This window comes from Pholis gunnellus, assembly GCF_910591455.1.
Source record: "Pholis gunnellus genome assembly, chromosome: 1".
NCBI classification, from domain to species: Eukaryota; Metazoa; Chordata; class Actinopteri; order Perciformes; family Pholidae; genus Pholis; species Pholis gunnellus.
The window spans coordinates 11,617,424-11,639,898 of record NC_136528.1 but is presented as its reverse complement, the minus strand read 5'-3'; the positions used below and the strand labels follow the sequence as shown (position 1 = coordinate 11,639,898).

General features: G+C 43.3%; 1 protein-coding gene across 2 annotated transcripts in view; it reads right to left on the bottom strand.

The window, feature by feature from the left end:
• Positions 1-18,002, bottom strand: part of dmxl2 (Dmx-like 2) — a 39,256-nt gene extending 21,254 nt beyond the window's left edge. For both annotated transcript variants that reach the window (XM_079161452.1, XM_079161453.1), the window contains exons 1-22: positions 17,718-18,002; positions 11,555-11,680; positions 11,227-11,298; positions 11,021-11,099; positions 10,675-10,813; positions 8,139-8,205; positions 7,838-8,010; positions 7,110-7,290; positions 6,803-6,983; positions 6,159-6,377; positions 5,796-6,067; positions 4,765-5,028; positions 4,352-4,581; positions 4,002-4,210; positions 3,522-3,643; positions 2,887-2,976; positions 2,642-2,750; positions 2,438-2,557; positions 2,067-2,294; positions 1,560-1,846; positions 808-980; positions 56-707 (exon numbers count right to left, since the gene is read on the bottom strand). In XM_079161452.1, coding sequence (XP_079017578.1) covers positions 56-707; positions 808-980; positions 1,560-1,846; positions 2,067-2,294; positions 2,438-2,557; positions 2,642-2,750; positions 2,887-2,976; positions 3,522-3,643; positions 4,002-4,210; positions 4,352-4,581; positions 4,765-5,028; positions 5,796-6,067; positions 6,159-6,377; positions 6,803-6,983; positions 7,110-7,290; positions 7,838-8,010; positions 8,139-8,205; positions 10,675-10,813; positions 11,021-11,099; positions 11,227-11,298; positions 11,555-11,680; positions 17,718-17,804 — 4,080 coding nt within the window. In that variant the 5' untranslated portion in view covers positions 17,805-18,002. The remainder of the gene's footprint in view (positions 1-55; positions 708-807; positions 981-1,559; positions 1,847-2,066; positions 2,295-2,437; positions 2,558-2,641; positions 2,751-2,886; positions 2,977-3,521; positions 3,644-4,001; positions 4,211-4,351; positions 4,582-4,764; positions 5,029-5,795; positions 6,068-6,158; positions 6,378-6,802; positions 6,984-7,109; positions 7,291-7,837; positions 8,011-8,138; positions 8,206-10,674; positions 10,814-11,020; positions 11,100-11,226; positions 11,299-11,554; positions 11,681-17,717) is intronic.
• Positions 18,003-22,475: the final 4,473 nt, after the last annotated feature.

Below are 22,475 nucleotides of genomic sequence, written 5' to 3'. Positions count from 1 at the left end.
TAAATAATCATTGAGCATATTTTGGCGTCAATGAAAAAGGCAGAAACAAACTCACCTTGGCACGGCGAACCTTGCCCAGGTCCATGAGTTCCAGCAGCTGGGTGGGATGGTACTGGGGAAGAGTCGGAGACAAAGAGTGAGCTGCTTCAAACAGTCCCCCTTCCTGAAGTCCTGCCGGGGCACGAAGGGCCTCATCCACCGCAACACTTCCTTCAAACACACTCTTAGACCTGGTTCTGCCTTCAGAAACCGAGGAGGAACCTGCGGTTTGGCCTCCAGCAATGTCTGCGGATGATAGGTTGCCCTCGTCTCCCTCCCCGGGCTTCTTGTCCTGATGCCACTGGGCATACACGTGCATTTCACAGTCCATGCCCACCACCAGGATGCCATCCCTCACCCAGGACAGGGAGACTGGCAGACACGGCGTGCCGTCCACGGAGGACAGGAGGTCCACGGACCGAAGCAGGATCCAGCGTGAGCGGATGCCCTGTTTGATACTACCCCCTAGAGGAAGGGTGATGACAGCCACCCCGTCCTTGCTGCTCGTCGGCTCATTGACCACGCCAGAGATACGGCCGTACATGAGAATGTTGGATCCCACTCCCACTGTGAGGATGTGAGATCCGTCCTCCTTTGACAGCCAGTCCAAGTGAACGTAGTGCTTAATGTTGGGGGAGCTGTGGTCTCTGCTCATGTACAGGTCAGACCTGGCATGGAGAAAATGATTAACTTATGAGACAACCACACTGGTAAACATAAAGTGGCCGACGGAATATGATACAAACACACAAGCAGTGCCCTCCTGACCTGCTGTACACAAAGAGGTTGGAGTCCACACTGACTCTTGGATCCAGGGTTGACGAGGGTCTGGTGAAGTCGTCCAGGTGGAGAGTTTGCTCTAAAACCCACTCTGAGCCACCGGTGGATTCACACTCATAGATGGACACATGCATGGAGAAGTCCTCTCCAGAACCTTGCAGCTGAGGACAAGAAAAACGTAAAATCTGAAGACACTGTGAACCAGTCAACCAGGCATTCTGTAAATACAATACAAGACAAAGTGATGGGCTCATAAAAATACCTCATCGGTGCCCACACAGACCTCTATGCTGTATAACATCCTGAAGTACAATGAAAACCCAGGCTCATAACCCAGACTGCTGTTCATGAACCTCAACTCAGTTTCAGTTCCATGACATCCAGCTCCACATACTTCAAATAGAGAGTATGAGACAGGATATGGAATTAGATCCTCAGATAGTCGGGTTTTATCGCTTCCTTTTCACTAATGGCTGAGGACGGTTAGCACAAACCTCAGTGTATAATGTGCTTTACCTTATCTACTTCCTCCGTTTTACATAAATACATATTAACGTGCTAATATATGGAATTGTTATCTATTTTCGGAGGACCCAGGCTATGCCACCAAATTGTGTTTGTTTGCTGCATTTACATATTTATTGCAATAGTTAAACTCAAGATGATTGCGACAGCTAAATTTAATAGGTTTTTGGTACAATACACAGAAAAAAAAGAGGAGCCAAATTCCAATTTCCTACCTGCCCTTGTCTCGGCTTTTTAAAGGCTATGGCCAGCCTGCCGATGTAGGAGCAGGACACCGCAACAGGCCGCCCGGACACACACACAGCACTGTTGTTGTCTTCCTCCTCATTCATCAGGGCCCAGGGCTCCCAGCGGTAAGAGCGGTTGTCCCGGTCACCCTCGCAATGCCCGTCATCACCCTCCACAGCACAGCGCCAGAACCGCACGCGAGAGTCAGAGCAGGTAGTGACAATCAGGTACGGAGCCAGGCACACAGGGTAGATAGACGAGGAACTCAGATGACCTGGCCGGAAGAGGAAAAGAGGAAAAACAGAGACAATTTCAAGCATGTTTTGCATTTTCTTGAGTTAACCTGCTTATTTGGTTTCTACGGAACATACGGTAAATTGATTTTCCAAGCACTCCTTTAAATCTGCCTGAACATTTTACACATTCCTTTTAGTTTGGCGGCAACAACAACATGGTGTGAGTCACATGTGTGACAACTGTGTGCACATCCCTACCTGCAGAGGGGGTGGCCCTGGTAACCTCCACACCGTGGGGCAGGTCGAGCCGCTTGCTGTACACCAGCTTGGAGCTGAGGATGAGTTTGCTGGCTGATTGCAAGTTGGCTGTGGAGGCTGAGCGAGGCAGGGGCCTGATAGGTGAGGTCTCTGGAGATGAGTCAGGATTCGCGACTTGATTGGGAACCATCAGCTGGCTCTGGAAGCTGATATCTGGGCTCTGCTCATCTGGAGACAGAGATGCAGAAATATTAAAGCTGGCCTACGCCTCAGTAAAGGAAGTTTAATGGAGATTTAATAAAGGTAGGCTTCACATTTAAGATTCACGCTTAAAAATATCTAGCAAACTGATCAGCTGTGTGGACCCTTACCAACACATGCCTGCACAGATTTTAGGTGCAGGTGCCACATCTGCAGGACAGAGTTTCTGTTGAGATCCTTTTCAATCACCACCAGGAAGAACTTCTCAGAGAATGGGGCAGGTTGGTAATCTGGATAAAGTAAAATTACATTATTGTCTTCCAAGACAAAGCATCAGGAAGCAGATCTACACAAAATGTGACGGTGTGCTATACCTTCGCCACATGGAAAGGCCGGTGTGTATGCTTCTGGTTCTGTCTGAGGCTTGTAACCTAGAATGAAGTCCTCTTGGAAGACATGCAGCAGCTGGGTGTTGGCGCCACACTGGGTGCACATGGAAAAAAGCATCAAGCAACAGGTCAGTTTGTCTATCGATCAGAAGGTTTCAGGATTCCAGGCGCTGAACTCCTGTACACCACTGATCTGAGGTGGGTGTGAAAAACACAGAGCAGCTACTAACCTGATTTGTAATGACGTCCAACTCTATGATACATCCAGGTCTGGCAGTGGACTGCTGGCTGACAATGTTGAACACCTCGCCCACCAGTTTCTAAACAGAGACACACACACACACATGGAAATTGGTAAACCATCCATTCAGTGTACGGCATTTGAAACCATTAATGTGGTGGAAAAATATTGCACATATGGATTTGAAGTAGAGGGTAGTCTGGTGGTTGTTATGAAGCAAGATATAGAAAAATGTGATTTATGAAGAACATAGATCTGTGTTCCGGATGTAGACAGAGTATTGTTGTTTTGCTTGCATTTTGATAACACAAAAATAAAGTCAGCATCAAAAGGAAATGAAAAGCTCACAGATTTTGAAAAGCTGGCCTGAAAGAAGAATCTAATATCTGTGAATGGTGTGGTTGTATCATATTTGTGATGTTTCATGGTTGATGTACGCCCAATAGTGATCCACAACTCTGCTTTGGACTCGATGCTCGGTCCTTTGTGACAAAAACTGTCACGGTGTGAGACCCAGAAACATAAAATTCACTGAACAGGGACTCTAAACAGAGATGATCACATCCCAATGAGCAATAACTTTATTGTATTTGTGTGCAGTGACAAGCGAGCGTGTCCACTCACAGACGTGTCAGGGTCTGACAGCTCATCCAGTAGTTTTCTGGCATCCACCACAGCTTGATAGAGACGCAGGTTTTTACCATCTGATGCCACGAAGCAGGCGCTGGCGCTGTTACAGTAAGTTCCTGAGGGACATGACACAAAGTCAGTTGGAAAGTCCTGCGGTGAGACTGTAAAAGGCCTATTTTGTTGCCTTTAAGGCACAGTCATGAATATATGTTTATATCTTGGCAGGCAATAAGAAGGTATGGAAGAAATAGTTCACTTTTTAGGGTAAATCTGACATGCAAACTGGCTTTGCTTGACTAATGCATAGTAATAGAGGCATGCCCTTTAATAACCTGAATGGCATTTATACTGAAAGCAGAAGTTCAGAGGATTCAGCAACAATGAATGTTCCACTTTTACATTTAAGTTCTTAGTAATGATTTACTCATAACAAGAAACACTGGGGTTAAAATAAACAATGCATGGTGTGTTTACCAAGTACAGAGCTGGGTACTAGCGTAGGTAGCCAAGCAACATTGCTGAAGGCTGAGGTGTGCAGAGAGTTGATACGGGCCAGCTCGGAGACCCCTCCAGTGCAGGATAGGGGTCCAATGTGGTCCACCCTCCACAGGATGAGTTCACTGTAGATGGCGTTGGGGTCATGGAAGGTCCTTGTAGCTGCATTACGAAGCTGCTTTCTGCTACTGATAAAGAAATGCATCGTTAGAACCTTTTCACGCAGGGGAAAACAAGACCATCAGTTATGAAAGCGTGTCATTTATGACAGTGCTGCAATAAGGAGCATCTATAGCATTTCAAGCTCTGCCTCCCCTATCGTGCTATACCTGCGAGGTCCCTTTGGTAGGGAAAAGGTAGGGGGCTGCTCTCCTTCCAGGCTGCCAGGGGCCGATGGAGGGGTGAGCAGAGCATTATGGTGAGAGGAGGTCAGCAGCAGTGGCAGCACTGTGTGGCAGGCTTGGTCGTTCAGATGGAAGCGGTGACCGCAGTACCGGAACTTGTGTGATACGGTCATTACGTTGGAGAAGGCAGAGCGCTCGGCAAATGTCACTGCCCACTGCAGAGAGAGGGAACCCAAAACAATTAGAGAGTGCTGAGAAGGATGAATACACACAAACATATAGGTACATTCATTTTGCCTAGAACATGAACTGACGGTGTCGGTGTGAAATTTTAGAAAGGTTTTAAGAGAAAAATGGTGCATCCCAAGCTCAAAATTTTGTCCGAAACAATCTTTTACCTGGTTGAGAGATCCGTCGACATGCTTGGAGACCATCATGACGGCAGGACTGATGCCAGGGCGAGGGTTTAGAGAGGCAGCCAGTGCAGGGGAACCAAGGCCTGCCGAGGCTGAAGCAGAGTGGGAGACCCGCTGAACCATCCTCCCCTGCTCCCCGGCACCTTCACCCTCGGTCAAAGTGCAGGCGTACATCAGGATGTTTTTACTCAGTGAGTTGGCATCACCTGTAGGAAATGCCACTGGAATACGCGAGGAGAAGGACACCTAATGGGAGAGATGGAGGGGGAAAATGAACCATTAGGACCACAGGCACATATTCTTTACAGTCCTTCAGCCCTATAGAGACCTAGTTAGCAATTTATACCAACGTGACGTGACAGCTCTCTAACACTTTCTACAATATGGACTTCATATGTGTACATAGCATTATAAAGATCTTATGCCAACGTGCGTTCTCTTGTTATGAACATAAAGAGCTATGTGTCCGCATAGTGTATCATTGCAGCCCATGCAAAGTAAGCACAATAAGTACGGGCCTGTTAAGTGCCATGTGAACATATTTGTGGCAGCTAGGATAAGGCTGAGCAGCTTCCAATTCCAGTTCCAGATTCACTGAACTCCAACGCTAATGAATCAGTCATCTCTCCTTCTTCCTCTTTAGCAAAGAGCACAACATGGAAAGAACATTCAGGTAGTAGCTTCTTATTTTGAAGTCAATTGGATTATTGTAGATTCATTAACCTAATTGTTAATTATACTTCCAAATATAAAATAAATACTACTCCAGAGAGATGGTTTTATGAATCATGACAAAGTTGTATTAGCCCAAATGCACAGGGGGGAAAAAAGGGATATTTAGGAGTCTTACATAAGGATGGAGGAGTGCTGAGTCACCTTACATTTGAGACAAAGTTTAAGTATAGCTTCACTGCTGCCACTATGTGTGTATGAGTAAGTGAATGAGCAAGCGATTCACTATTGAATTTAAAGCCGCAGAGTTACTAATATAAAAAAAAAAATGTTCTGCTCACCTGGACCTGTCTGAAGATTCCCTGGTTGAATTCGTCCAAATACTTCACATGCCACACCAGGAAAGATCCATCAGTAGGATGGATGGTGAACAACATGTCTGGGCTCTTGTTCCACTCTGTGATCAGAGTCTCCATCTTCCTCTCCAGCAGCATGGAGGGCAAAGGCATGCTGGAATTGGACCCTGGGGAGGACGCCTTAGTGCTTCCCTGCTCCCCCGGCTCACCCTCTTCACCTTGCTCAGAGGACGCTTTGTCAGATCCCTCGTCCAGGTCTAGAACCCAGAAAAAACGATATGCTTTTACAAAATGATGCGGCTTTTACGCTAATGAGTTTGAAGGAATGGCCTGGTTGTGGGGTCATACCAAAGTCAAACTTCATCGGGGATCCTTCGGGGTCCAGCGGGTCCTCAGTGGTCTGGTCCAGCTGCTGTTCAGAGAATTTACGGAGCTGCAGCATAAAGAGTTCCATGGAGGAAGTGAAGCTGAGGTCCTTGTTGTTGAGCCAGTGAACGACGAAGCCTCCACCACCGGAGCCATCGTCTGGGTTGAACACTGCAGAGTCAGCCAGCACTGATGGGATGTCTGACCGAGGAGGAGGGAGGTAGAAGGAGGAAGGGATATAAGGATAAAAGGAGTACAAAGGGAAAAGGCTGAATAAAATATTACGCAGGCTTCGACTAAAGGTTCACATCTGCATTGAATGTGTTGCATTTATTTTAAGTCACAGAAGTCATTTCTGCTATATCATATGCAAAACAAATTGTATATTAATATGTTTTGCAATAAAGTCATTTATTTAATCAATTAAGTTTCAAAACAAACAAAATTGTAAGACAATTCACATGAATCTCCAAATGATCTATATACAGGATCTCTTCAATTAAGTAATGCAGCAACACAACTATAATGTGCTTTCTAAATGGATTCACTATTACAGAGGACAGAAACCTGAACATTTTAGATCATGGCCAATTGTGCAATATGTATGTATGGCAAAGACACCCTACCTGTGTTGGGGTTAATACTGGCGGAGATATGGAAGTGACACAGGGCATTGGCGTGATGAGCGATGTGGCGGTGAGTGTGTGCATCCTGCGTGCCAAGCTGAGAGGGCAGCAGCTCACTGTGTGCCACCAAAGCAGAGGATCGTCGCCGGCCTCGGCGCAGATGCTTCAGGTGATGGATTGACTGATCAAGCAAAGCACAGGAATAAAACATAGAGAACAGGTGTATGCTAAAAATAAATCTTACGCATTTTATATTTTCTTTGAGCAATTCATTCCGATCAGAGCTGACTGAGTAAAGCAAGTGCACCTCCAAAGCATGCTGGATCTTGTCCTTATTTCCGGCCAGTCCTGGCAGGCTGGAGCTGAAGGAGTGTGTGTTCTCAGAGATCTGTCCTCCGAGCAGGCTGTCCTCCGGTAGCAGGGTCTCCGACCACAACCTACACACACCATCCTCGCAGGACGTCAGCAACACATTGCACACCGAACCCCTGGAAAACAAACGAGATGATGCAACTCTTACACAATCAGTAATTAATGACTTTCAAAGGAAAGGCTCAAGTGACATATAAAGGAGAGACCCCGTTAAAACAGAGAGCTCCCTCTGACTGACTGCTTCCACCATCAAGTCACCGTTTTTAATATGCATGCATAGAACATGTGGACATATAGCAACTTGTGGTGATGGTCAGGAAAAGTATAGCTAAGTATCTCAATACTGGTTACAATAAGGGTTATCTTTTTATTTTTTTATCCATCAATGTTGCAACTTTGAACCATTTAAATGTGCTCTAAAAGATAAAGAAATACATAAGAGACAGGATAAAAAACATTTTAGTTATTATTAGCATTGTATACAATAAAGAATTTCACTCCCCTGTCCATTAGCAAAGACTCAAAATCTATTTTTTGAGCCAAGAAATGATGTCATGTTGTAGAAGACAAAAAGCATGTACTAAAAGATGTAAACAACAAACATGTCACTGGCCACGCTGACCATGTGATTGTGTGTGTGTGTGTGTGTGTGTGCTTTCTTACTTGGGCATGTACTTGCTGGTCTTCCTCCACGACATACCGGTGACAGAGCGAGGATGGGCCAGGTAAACAAAGGAGAAGTGAACAGGAGGAGGCCTTTTATCGGAGGGGTCGTGGACCACCACTGCAGAACGCCAGCCCGTGGTGGGATACCACACCTTAAGTAAACAGTCATCCTGCGTATGCACACACACACACACACATGCATGAATTAAATAAACACTTCAGCAAGGACCTTACAATCAGAAAAAAAACTGTTTGCAACAATCTGCTGTTTTGCAATGTGTTTACGTGAATCACATACCTTCCCAACTGTTGCAAAGTACTCCCCATCAGTAGACCACTTGGCAACGTGAACAGAAGCTGCAGTCCTATAGAGACACAAGCATAAACAGTGGTATCAGCTGTATTCACTTCTCCATGGGAGACTCACCACAGAAATAACAGACAAGCGCTTCTCCTGTCAGCTGTCAATGAGTATGTGTGGTTACTTTGTGCACGACCTCCATTGCTGGTCATTTCAGAGCTTGCACTTCCCTGTTTTCGTGGCTTTCCTGGGCCTGCACATGTGTCATCAGATAACAATTACTTGCATTGCATTCATTATCTGTCTGTTTACACAGCTTCAGACACAGGCCACACACTCAAAAGACTTGGGGTGGGGAAAAATGGATTCACCTTTATATATTGAGATTTGTTTTAAACAATTTTAAATGCCTGAATTAATATAATTTACAGAATGTTCTTCAGTTGAGTCTATGAAGAGGTAGAATGATAATGAATTATAATAAAACATTATAATAAAATATTTTTTATGTTATTGAAATAATTTCTTTAAAAATAATTTTGGTTCGATTTCAGTTACTATCTTAGCCATGAATCCAATATCTGGAGCAGTCTGCTCTTCTTCTTACAGCTAATGCAGACCTCAGGGCCGGCTGTGACAGGAAGTGTAACGTTAATTGGCATAAATATAGAGTGACAACAGAATTGACCAACTGAAATTTGATTTGTGACCATTAGCTAGCATTAGCTACCCGGGTGATGTCATTATAATCAACCAATAAGCGGAGGTATTTCTTCGTCCCCGTGCGGCAGGTAACACAACCATCGAAGACGATTGACATCCTGTCGGATTCCGTTTTTTCAGGCGAAGTTTTCAAGATAAAATTGGGATATCCGAACGAGACCAAGGCCGAATCTCGTAGAGCTCGCGCAGGCATGCAAGCGCTTCACGAGGCACTTAACCGACGCTTATTGACTATAAACTAAATAAGCGAACAGCAAGTGTCGAAAAAACTATTTTCCTTCCCTTGCTCTTGAACACAGACAGTGGTCGATGGAAAAGTACTAGTTTTGTAAGTCTGAACTACTTAACCAAAGCTACTATCTCACATGTGTTTTCACTTGGCCGCGAGAGCAGATACGCTAAAAATCAAGTGTGTCGCAATCATGGTCGACGAGAGCGCGGATATCAGCAATGCTGCACAGGTGTCACTCGTACTCGGGTTTCTAAACGATGAAGGTGCCGAGGAGAAGTTGGACCTTCAGATTCGGGTTAGTGGGCCCGCTATGTGAGGGGGAAAAGGTTCTGGTGGAACCGTTCCACCACATTAGCGACCACTCCCGCGACTTTGACGCGGACTCCATCCATTGTGCAACGGGCCATGGCGCACTGCTCCAAACGATTTTGACTCTTGTTTTCGGATTGTTACTTTCAAAAGGGATTTAATGAGTTAAACACATCAAACCTTACTGCAAAAACAAAAAATAAAACTGGACAAACGAGACTATCAGCGGCACTGGCGTCATCTTGATCTTGGAGCTTCTTCAGCTGAAAAAAAGAGACCACGAGATGATCGATTTGTTTCATCACGTGACTGGTGAGTCCTGCTGTTTTATTTAATGATCTATGGAGTTGATTAAGATTGTTTTTTGCTGATAAAATTTGCTGCTATGAGATAATCAATCTTACTTTTCATTGTTGGTGTTATGTTTGTGGCTTGCGATCCAATGCGTGTGATGTTTATGCTGTTATTTGATAGATTTATTTTGTCCAAGAGGGGACGCTCTTGGTCCATTTGTTGTAGTTTACTAGGAAAAAACCCGCGAGCAAGAGATGGCTGCGGTAGCTGAGACAGTTTGCATCGTTTTTAAACTTGATGAGCTGGTGGTTTGAGCGCATGAATTCATTCTTTGAAATGGACTTTTTTTAAATGTGGAATTAGTGACATCTTATTGTTTTGATTTCAGTTGAGCTTGCAAAGAAGGAGTTGCTGTTTGCGTGGGTCATATATCTGACCTTTGAAGGCCCAGTGCAGCTACCAGATGTTAACATAGGGTGTAAACAAAATACATACATGGAAATAAGTTGAATTGGATTATATTCACCAGACGTATAAAACATGTTACCCGAGTCTCTTATAAATGAAATACATTTTCTTTCTAAAGTCTGATAGATTTGACTTCAGGACATCTCTGACCACATACTTGCTGAAAGTCTTTTTACTTTATCAATTCAGAGATTTTTCATAGAAGTGTATGGTCCAGTGATACAAAACTAAACAAATCGCAATAAATCCTAATACTTGTGGAATCGACATACATAAAAATAGTAATACATATCAAATAGACACCCAATTATTGTGAACGTATCGAACTGGGAGCATATCGTCCCAGCCCAACTAAAGAGTGGCTTACAATAGTGCATACAAACCTGCATGTGTGAGCACGAGTTGAGAGGAGAAAAGGAATGAAGACACACAGGTCTGCTTGACAGGAATCTTTTTACTGGTTAGTTAGCTATCAGGATATATGTGCAAAAGCACAAAGAAACATACTTGCAGTGCCAGACACAGTTCCAGTCATTGAGGACGGGGTGGGGCTTGTCCTCAGTCAGCTCCTCCTCCTCAATCAGGGCGTATGCCAGAGGAGGAGCCCACAGCTGGAGCCGCTCAGTCGCTGCTAGGATACGGTTCCCTGTGGACACAAGAGCCCTGTGTTACAAACCTTATCCCACGCTGACTACTACAGTACACAGAGCCTACACAGAGCCACATGCGCACTATCACTCTTATATAACACATGTCGCCCCAGACAAACCACAGGGGGCTGAAATAGGAGCTCTGCGTGGTGTGGATTAATTTAGTCAGTGAATCGGTTAAACACAGAAAGCATTTTGCGTACCTTGTGGGTCCCAGGCCAGGTTGTAGGTGATGGCCTCGAGGAAGAACTGTCCTGTCTTTTGCCACTGATAGTTAAGCTGCTGTTAGTGATAGGAGAGCGACACACACCATGCAATGTTATTGGCACACGAGTGTGATTTTTTTAAGCTCACTCGATACTTGATTTAAACCACTATACGTGTCTGAAATCCAGACAGTCGTGCTCACCTTGTGGCGTTTGTTTGGGTTGGTAGAAAGAGGTTCAAAGATGCAGACTGTGTTTCCGTAGGATGCAGCGATCTAAAAATAAAGAGCTGCGTTCATCATCACACCATTACTCACCCCATCAGTGCTTCTGCACAGCCATTCCCACGGGAGAGGGGTAGGTGGGGAGTGGTGCGGGACAGCAGAATAGCAAGGATAGGACAGCATGGGCAGTACAGGACGGGAGCAAAGCGCAGGGCTAAATGCACTTCTTTTTGCTCAGCACAATGGATACACGGAGAAATGAAGAACTGCGTGTGGGAGTGTGTCTGAGTGTGCAGTCAACACTTACCCTGCCAAGCTGGTGGGAGCACTCCACACAGCCCACCTGTATGTTTCCATTCTGAGCTCCCGGGATAATCTGAACACAGTCGAAGTCACTGGCCAAGATCACAAGATCACAACCTGAGCCATAGGCCTGAAAAGAAAATGTGCACCAAATCAGATCGCGCCACAAAAAAAACAAATGGCAAATATTACTGCAAAATGCATTAATGCTTTTGAATAATATGGAAAACAAAGAGTCATCTATTAGTAAACTAAAATAAATTAATGTTTCTTATGCTTTGAATTTCAACATGAATACATTTAAATCAAATATACTATAAATGTCATATAAATTGCTAAAAGCAGACCATCCTAGCACTCGATGGCACTAATATGAATTTTGCATGAACAGGGAGATTTTACATTAGCACAGCATGGCAGTTACCATAAACAACCACCCGAGCAATGGCAGGATAAGACCAGCACAGCAACACAGAACAGAACAGAACAACTTTCATAAGAGGCTGGTTCACGTGAAAGAAATGACACCTACTCGTGTGCAATAAGTAGACAAACACAGCTAACACAATTGCCCACGCTAAATGGCCAAAACACGTGCTAAGATTTGGATCATGGGCAGCAAGGTAAACCGATACAATGGTGTTCGCTGGCATTTGGCAACCATGTGCAGAGTGGCAGCAACAGCAGCAGCACCTGGGAGACAGGCAAGCCGGCCCCGAAGCAGCAGTACAGTCACGATGACGGCTTGTGCCTTTCATTATTCAGGAGAACAGGAGGAGATGCCGGGAACCACTGGGTCACACAGCGGGACAGCGTTACAGCCAGTTGTATAACAGCCAAGGACAAAGTTATAGAGACGATTGTAAGATCTGATCATACTTTACATAACATATGTGAAACAGGTAGAGAGAGAAGTAAGGGAGGCCCGTTCTGCGCTTCACTATTCCTGCGGCATTTTGCTCCTGCACATTACAGCTGGAATTAAAAGCGGTCACCGTCATGGACTGTCTAGGACTGCTTTGTACCTCGTCTCTCTCTCACACACACACACACACACACACACACGTAAGATAATATGCGAGTCCCTTCCACACTATTTGTCAGCAAGGTAATTTGGACCTGGTGGGTAGGACCTTGCGCCAGGTTGGCACTGTAAGCGCGAGTGTGTCTGGCTTAAACAGGATGACCTATCATCACCGCTTTGTTCTTTTAGTTTTGTGTTTTTGTGTGTCCTGTATTTCTTTCATCATCCACAAATCTATATGCACACACACACACACACACACACTGAGGGATGGCATTACAAAGTTGGATGATTCACTAATGGTAGCAACATAATACATCATGGCGTCGTGGTAAACATTGATAAAATGTATTACAGATTGAAGATTTAACAGCATATGCACTAAAATGTCTCTAGTGTCTTCATCAACTGAGAAATCATTTTATAGATCTGTTGATTTTATGTTTTTTTGGGGATCTTTTTAACAGGGAATGAGATGCCCAACAGTCATTACTAGAGAATTACACCTCCCATTTCAATGATAATGGTACGATTTGGTCTGTTAATAAACACTAGATTTTAGGAGATCAGCCTGCATGACTGCGTGTATCTACTGAGGGGTAATAGTATTGGAGAGCCAGTATGACAGATCTTTAAAGTAAGTCAACTAAGACATTAGAACTCTTATTCAACAAAGACAAGGCAAATAAAATGAAGACACCAACGCCTGCCGGATGCCCATTCTAATAAATGTAATGTTTAGCTAGCTGTCAGGATATTTACTTGATTGTGCGACAGACAGCATTAAGAGGCCACTGATTCTGTCTCTGGATGTATACTTAGATCTACTTCACTCAAGAATCTGTAGCTCAAACATCTGCTGACTTAATGAGTACAACCCTGAAGCGGCTATGCTTCTCTGCTGTTAGTCACGTAAGATGCATACATCAAGAACGTTGCTGCCTTTGGATAAATATTACCTCTCTGTCACACATTAACATTGACAAAGCAGTTACAACTTCGGTGAGCAGGGACACAACCGCAATGCAATTGTTTTGTGAGTGAACTGTACTAATTGAACTACTGTCAAGTGGAGTCCAGTGACAATTTGCTTGAATTACTTTTTACTTTTGTTGGGAGGATGCTTCTACTATAAAGCGCTTCATGGGTTTACAGTATGTAAGAAAAAGGACATTACTGTTTGAAACCCCTGTATTATTCTTTAAAGAGATCAGCGAAAACTCTTTCTTCTTTTGTAACACAGCGCTGTCAGCCACATGCCACATTTCTGATGAGCTCTACAGAAATCGATCTTGCTAGAGCGTCTTAAATACTATTTGAATAAAGGCAACCACGCGAGGCGGGGATTTCGAGGCTTTTTGAGGTAAATGTAATTTAGAAGATAAAAGAGCAAATGCAGTCATGTGCTGTGATAATGAAAGTAAATAAGAGGAAGAGAGTGAGATATCACTTCTGCCTTTCCACCTAATGCCACTCATACCCTCTGTCTAATGCAATCATGTGAGCATGTTCCACAGCTGCGTCCATGTGCACCATTGTCATGTTTTTGCTAGCTATAGTCAAAAGCCGTAGCTGCAAATATTTAAAAACATGAATTGATCCCTTCTGGCCTCCAGTGACCTGGTCTCTCCGTACTTGCCCATAGCACAGACCTGTACTTTGGTCCCACAGTCTATGGTCCTATCATATGGTATGGGCCTTGTTGTTCTCTGCAGCATGGCTGAAGCAGTGGGCATTAAAAAGGCCAAACAACATCCATCTGCATTCTGCCTGTTGGTCATAACACATCCAACGTAATCAATGTATCCAGCTGGACTGGAGGCAATTGCAGCAACTTAATGGATCTCACAACACAGGCGAGGGTGATTATGTTTGTCTATATATGGTCAGCAGGATATCAAAAAAACTACAAAACAGATTTCTATGAAAACATCAATATCCTGTCATCATCTAAATTCTTGAACTGTTAGACACGGACGTCTTTAATATAATTCCTTGGTTTGGTAGCCGCTCCCATTTCTGCCAGATGTTCTGGTATTTTGAACTTTGTTCGGTTATATAATTGGAAAGAGGTTATTCATGGTCATTCATGTTTTGATATAAGACAGATGCAATATCTCCCTGCAGCAATCTTGCACATTACGCAGAAACTAGAAAACTCCCAGACAGGAAATAAGGAAATCACGTCAGCCTTCAGCCAGTCGGCATCACTGTCTTACATTATGTGACGATGTCTGTTTTCTGATGTAGAAGATCGAGATGCAGATTGACATTTTTCCATCAGTAAAATATAATTCGGAGGAATATGGAGCCTCGGTGTCTCTCTCTCTCTGCGTGTCTCTTTCTCTGTGTGTCTTTCTCTGTGTCCCTCTCTCTCCCCCTCTCTCTGTTTACACGTGCCGTTCTATTTTTAGTGGATCACACATCTGCAGCTCTGCATATCAAACCCACGAGGCTGTTTGAACATTTACAACATCAACCACAGGTCAAAAAGCACTGTAACTGACACACAAATATTCCTTCCTAAACCATGACCACCTTTCAAGATCATATTATCATGTAGTCTGGAGTATTCAAGTTCCACAATGTAATCAACAGACACGAATCATACTAAAGACACAAACAGGATTTGTTTAACGTTGTCAAAAATGACAGTTTTGTCATATATGTCGTTCAATAGAATAACTATGTCAAACATTTGAAATAGCAATTTATGTATTGGCTCATACTGAAAATCAACCAACATTTAATTGTGAAAGAGAAGTTTTTTATCTTAAATGATCAAATCTCTTCTCACTTCTTGCCATCTTGTTCCTTCATATTCTACTCATTGTTCTAACTATTTTAACAGTGGGTTCTCAACACAGAACCATATCCACCATCCATTGGCCCACTGTACTGGCAGCGGCAGGGCACATGTGTTTCACTGTCATTTAAACGTGTCTTTCAATGTCTGTCAATATGCAACAAAGTTCAGCATGCAACATTGTAAAGGCAATCATGGAAGCTCTATCTTCATGCTTGCTCATTTGAACCGGTGCATGCATGGCTACTGTAGTTTAGGGGTGTGTGTGTGTGTGTGTGTCTGTCTGTCTGTCTGTCAGGGTCTGGCCTATGAGCCCTAGGGGTCAATGTGAGTGTAACTGCATCGGACATGATGTATCGTGTTCTTCAAATAGCCTCTCAGACACAGAAAGAATACACCAGGCATAGAGAATGGCACCCTGTGGCAACCTGCAAGGCTTGAGCTTCACAACCAATTGTGTCTTGTGTTGTTGAGCAGATACAGTATGACCCTTGGTACAAAGCTGCTTGTTTACATTCAAACAGTCTTGATCTGGGGTCGGGGTCAGGAGAGATAGGAACATCTTCTCTCTATAGCTTAACAGAATGAACTGCTGCGCCATAAGTCTGGGGAACTGAGGGATCCGGAAAGCAGTGAGGAGAGGGTGTCTGTGTTTCAGAAAAAAATGAATTAAACCACCTAAAACTACACTTGACTAATAGGCAGCAGGAACAGTCCAAGCAAAGATTTGGCAGCCATTAGGCAGGCTCACAATGTTCTCAGCATGAGGGAATGGTGGCGTGCAACATGGCTGCTCGAGAATTTACTGAGACCATGCATTGGCAGAATTTAGCTAATACCTTCACATTACCTTTGGTATGAACTTGAGTTAGAACGACTAAATTAATCTGTTCCCTTTGATTGACATGACAGCTAATACCTATGTCGTCATCAACAAGGCAAAGATCATGTTGTAACTGTTTCCATCTTGAACCAGTCTCAAAACTGAAAGGCAATCCCGTCTGATTTAAATCATACAATGACACATTCTACAGTAAAAGCATATTTTATCTCCTTTTATATCTTTGTGGACAACAAATGCTCAGCTTCAGTTACATGCTATTCTAGAGAATGTATCTCTGTTGTAATTATTTATGGATTTTGAGGGGGTTAGGCTTCATTGGATGTTATGAACGATCATCCAGCTATCAATAAAGTCATCATCATTCATCTTCTGCTCACAATACAAGAGCTGACTCTGGATGCTACAGTTTTGCTTTCTACTACACTCTACTCTGGTCTTTTTAATTAAAAATAGAGCCACAACATTTTTTGGGGTTGTGAACTATTCAGCACTTTTTTCCCCCAATTTGCCATGGCAGAAGAGGATGTCACTTTATAGCTTCTTCCTATGTCTCGCTGCTGGGCTTTGTCAGACCTCTGGCAAACAAAAGAAAATGTGCAGCACAAAGAAGTCAATAAATAAGTCACAGGATGTGGTTCAAAGGTAAAAGGTGTCTCATCAGCACACAAATGACAAGCTGATGAAGGTCCAACAAACATCAGTGATAAACATGTCGGTTTACTCTAAGTCACCAAAGTCAAAAATGATGACAGATGGCACCACGTTTTGGAATAAGTTACATTTCAACACCCACAACAACACTGCCATTCACCCCTCCAGCTCATGTGTCCATATATGGCTCTCTACGTCACGGCTGGCGCAGCTGATGCTAGGATGACAGCGAGCTAATGATCCGTGAGGAGGATTTAACGCCAAATGGTAGCGAGCTTAGCTAGTCCTGCAACCAGACAAAACACAGCTTCTTCTTTTTTTGTTCATGCGCAATTTGTGCCAAACCGTAGTCCCCTAAAATGTGCACTGCGAAAATGTCGTCGGAGAGCGTCCCCATTGCATGTATTTGCCACTAATGTTATGGCTGCGCAAAGGGATTCCCTTGCAGTAATTCTAATGTAATGAGATGTAGCTAAAGGTCATTTGAGTGGCTAGCGGTACAGCTGTCTTTGGATCGATTAATAAACACAACGTTACCCTAAAATAATAGATGCAGACGTTACAGTTGATCATCTACTTGGAGATGTTGGCTTGTCAACGTCTGACTGACTGTCAAGATAAATGAAAGAGGAGGAGGAGGGATGTGATGAAGATGCCCCGAGTAGTCTCGACTCACTTATTTGTGAATCTGTCGGTGCAGCAGCTTGGCTAACACGCTACCCGGCTAACCAGCCCCGTTTACAGCCAATGTAACGCTAGCTAGCGAGCTAGCCATCCAGCTATCTAGCCGTTAGCTCCAATGGGTGTCATCTCGAGGAAATAATATCAAAATAAAACCTCACCGTGAAAGAAATGTCATTCACGCTTCCCACCGAATAGCAGCAATCTCCAGGGTTTACAGCTCCCGTCAGCACCTGATGCAGATGCATTTTCCTTTTTTATTTTAGCAGCAGATGGAGGTTTTTCTTTTAATTATTAATAACCAGTCCACCCTTTCGGTTTCTCCATCTAGCAACGACTGGGAATTCCATCAGTAACGTTTAACGTTGTCCTCCGCCTGGCAGCTTCGTCTCTCCTCCGCAAACTGTCCGGTTGCGGTGAATGTTGCGTGCGACCCCTACACATGTAATTTCAGCTGGTCCCGTCATGTATTTAAACGCGTAAAACTGGCCGCCCGTCGCCTCGCGCTGTCAACACCAGCCCCTACGATTAATCGTGAGAGCCGAGGCAGCGGGATCTCTGCAGCGAACCTGACATGCGCGTTCCCGACGTTGTCCAGGCACGACTGAATGCTCATAGAAATACGCTATCTAGAATGGGAATATCAACTCCTGGTTTACACTTAGTGCTTCAGTGGGCTTATTTTTTTAATAAAACACACCGGTAATTACGTCCTCGTATATATTCCCTCAAAATGAGTTCACAACGTGTTGTAATTATTTACCGTGATTCTTTCTGGGGCGCTGTACAGCTGCTCTATCACTGCGTTTCTATATTTACCGCGCACCAGTTTTGTGGAGCACCCCTCTGTCGGCGATTTGAGTTCATTGATCATAAATTTAGGGGCTGGGATAAAACCATTTTATCAGTGACTGAAAATAAGTTACCGAATGAAGGTGAACTGTTGACATAAAACAGCGTTAAAGTACAGCCATAGCAGAGCAGCCATACTTTTAACAGAAACAACAAATGTATGGAGCCGTAGTGTTGTCTTACTTTACAGTAAATGAATGGGAGTTTATGATAGGCATGTTTCTAATGTCATGGGAAGCAGCTGGTGTCAGGACTACAACATACAATATGAAATGCTGTGGCAATGAAGTCCACAACGGAGATCAGAGCACGAGTGAGCTGCACCAGGCTGAGGTTCATTGTAGCCACAACTGTCCCTCGGCTCCTTATCTACCCTCATTTATCTCACTGATGAGATTTAATGGCGCATATTACCATACTGCTGTTTATCCCCTTTCCCTTTTGGACCCCTTTTACATATTCATTGTCACTCTCTCTTTCATTGTCTCTAGATAAATGAGAAGAGGACTGACTTTGATACACAACCGACCATTATGGCATTGTCCTAGTTATTCAAACCACACTGACATCATCATGCAGGGCCTGCCTGCCAGCCACCATGACACACAGGACTGCAGAACAGAAAATTGGGAGGCAGTAGCCCAGAGAGAATGTGACACATACGCGTAAAGAGTGTCAACAACAATGATGGGGCACACTCATCCTGTAGCATGTGTAATACTGTGTCTGTCCATTTAGCGTTTGGTGACCACCATATTTTTTGAACTGCGAGTGTCAGACTTTATTCTGGGCCTTATGACTGATGCTAATTAAAAGGTCTATAGGACAGTACTAGCTGTGCTGTTTTTGAGGAGTGAAATGAATAGACGCGAGATCGCTCAAGATATTGCTTTTAATATTTTACTAATTAAGATCACAGGGTAACTTAAAGACCAGTGTAATGTTTAGACTACAACCAGCTCTTTATAATCCATTATCATACGACGTAATCAGCAGCAAACTCCCAGGATGGCAAGTGTTATGTAACCCAGATATCCAGTCAATTGAAAGTCAGTAAAATCTTGCTATAAATCTGCCTCTTTCAGCTTCTTTTGGCTTTGAATAATTCTAAAGGCCAGACCGCTGTCAGGGCATTTGACAAAAAGACTGTGAGTGCATCTCTCCCAACTGAAGTCATAACCTTAAAGCACCTCTCTCTGACTGAGAAAATAATCTGGCTGAGATATCTCGAATGATTTTAAGGCAGTTTCTACTCCTCACCCCTTTCATCAACCTGAACAAGTATAGATGGCATGCCTGTTTATGTGTGCCTGTGATTACTCTTGCGATGACGGAGGGTATCCACTTTAGATGATTAAGAAACAGGGGCTTCATCTCTTAAGTACCGGCGGTATTGTGCAGTTGTCCAAGAGTGCTGAGATCACTGCAGAGAAAACGGAGCCAACAAAGACGTATTTAAGGATATTCTATTGCTACAGTGTGAGGACAAGAGTGTATTTAGAGCAGGAAATGAGTGTGTGCACTGTAAGTGTGTGTGTGTGAGACAAAGACAGTGACGGTGGACACTGTGAGTAACAGCCACTGTGTGTCTGGATATTGCAGTAGGGCTTGACGAAGGTTGATGCAGTGTTTGTAGTCCCCCCGGTGCTGTTGGGAGACAGAGCCTTGATCTACAGAGAGCAGAATTAAATGCATTATAGATTTTCTCATTTCATGGATGGCTGCTTGCTGGAGGGAGCTCCAGTCTGGCCCTGGGGTTCAAGACATTCTGCTCCCCAGGACCAAAAACTTGAAAGGAGCATCTTCACAATCTTAAATAATTGAATCAGTGCATATCGTTTAAATGTTACTGTCATGAAGTTATCAATATTTGCAGTGTAAGTGTCTTAGTTTTCTGCCAAAGCAGCATACATTAACAGCTTGAACAAAAGGGTATGTTGTGTGTTCACAGTAAAATGAGGAAAAGCGAATCTGACATATCATTAAAACGCAATAATCAGTTTAAATATATGAAGAATTTTTTATAATTGTACAGCCAATAGAAACACCATTTATAGTTTTGGCTATTTGTGTGATTACTGGCGTGGGCCATAGCCAGTAGGGAGCAAAGAATAACAATTATTCACTTTGAAGATTTGGTTTTGGTTTTGAATGATGTTTTGTTAGAAATGCTGAAATAAACACATTGTGATGTTTGCAAATGATGCCATCAGGGCCCATTATGTTGATTTGTGCTTTGAAATGTCAAAGTAATATGAAAAGAGGATGGGGGAACAGAAGATTGAAGATAGCTTTCAGACCTGCTACTAAATTACCCTATTAGCTCTACAAAAAGACACACTGGTGGCTGCTATGAGTTAGAATAACGACATAAAAATATGTCAAGTGTCTTCTCATGATATCAGGTGATCTGATCAGGTTATCTTTTGTTCATTAAAACCATTTTCAACTCTTTTGTTTTCTTCGCAAAATCAGAAAATTGAAGCTCAAGAACCACTAACATGATTGACCCGTACACTGTATGTGATGTGATGCATGAGCTAAATGCATGAAGGATTACACCTAATCTTCTACATATCATGCATTATACGTGTGTTCATTAATTTCCTCATGATGTGATTTGAAAGGAGATGAAATGTGTTATGTTAATGGGAAAAAAAGCCATTTTGCATTCTAAAGAATACGACTCTTGTACACGATTGGGCACAAATCTCATCCATCCGCTCATGAGGAGTTATGAAGGGCCCTGAATGAGGCAGAACAAGTGAGGGATTTGGAAGCAGGCTTAAAACAGCCCACTGAAGTGTTCTTCTGTCTATCCTGTTCATGAACAGATGTGTACATGCCTCCAGTCTCAGACCACGCTGCACGCAGCCTCTGTGTCGCTAGCTTTATCGTCTTCTGCCTTACATTTCACAGAGCTGAACTAACTGATGATGAAATACAATTCGTGAATAATTTAAGGCACAATCCACGAATCTGCAAAGAGGCACTAAAGAAGATTTAAAACGTAGGATTGGAAGCAGCTTCCACTAACAAAACGGAGTGACATGTCTTCTTATACATCTATTATACGGACCGACCCTATAACGGGTAAGTTATTACATCTGTTGCAGGAGTAAAACAGGTCAGGTTTTTCAACTATACGCAGTTAAATAACAAACCCAATTTTTATTGTTCATCTTTTTTTAATCTTTAAGTCAAACTATTCTATTGAAACTGTGTTTTGCCTTTAAAACAACAAGCTTACGTACGAGCACAGGGAAGTCAAACCTTTCATAACATTGTCGTTAAAACTTCAGAATAGTTTTATTGAGGCGCATGAATTACCCCTGAACTTTGACGTGAGGTCAGGCTTTTTTTTTAAGCCTAACGACACTTTGCACAGTTTGTGGAAAGTAGACTGAAAGCTGTGGGCAGGGGCAAGGTCTACGCCGGCTGGCCATTTTTTTAACCTTGTTAGCTTTTTGTGTCCGTGTGAAAGAGTCCGAAAGTTGCAGTGTCAGCATACTTAGATGTGCAGATTTTGAGTCACATGGTCAGAGTAACGCACTTTGGTCCTTTGGCATAATACGTCAACCCATACTCACAAACCACACTGCATTGATTTCACCTTTATGATGATGATGATGATCTATTTCAGGAATACCTGACGCTTGAACTGTTAAAGGTAGTCAAATTTGGTTGTTGTAACTAAAGCTGTCCCAAATATCTTTACTTTTTTCTTCTTTACTATAATGTAATGTTTGTAACACTAAGCTGCATTTGCATTTTCTCCGACTGCAGAATGCCGCTGTGACAATTTAAACTCTAGCATGGTATCCGACTCCCATTGCTCCAGTGCTTTGCTACCCTACATTACTTCCCCACAGAGAGCAGAATTGGGTTTAATGACCTCTTATCTCTGTATATATGCTGCAGAGGTGTAAACATCAGTATGTTACTGGGCATATGTAAATAAATGGAACACAGCTACATTTATTTATTTCTTTCCTCCGAACAAAACTACACTTTTAGAGTGAATATCCCTTTTGGAATGATGCAGTTGCAGATCAAAACCTCTAACA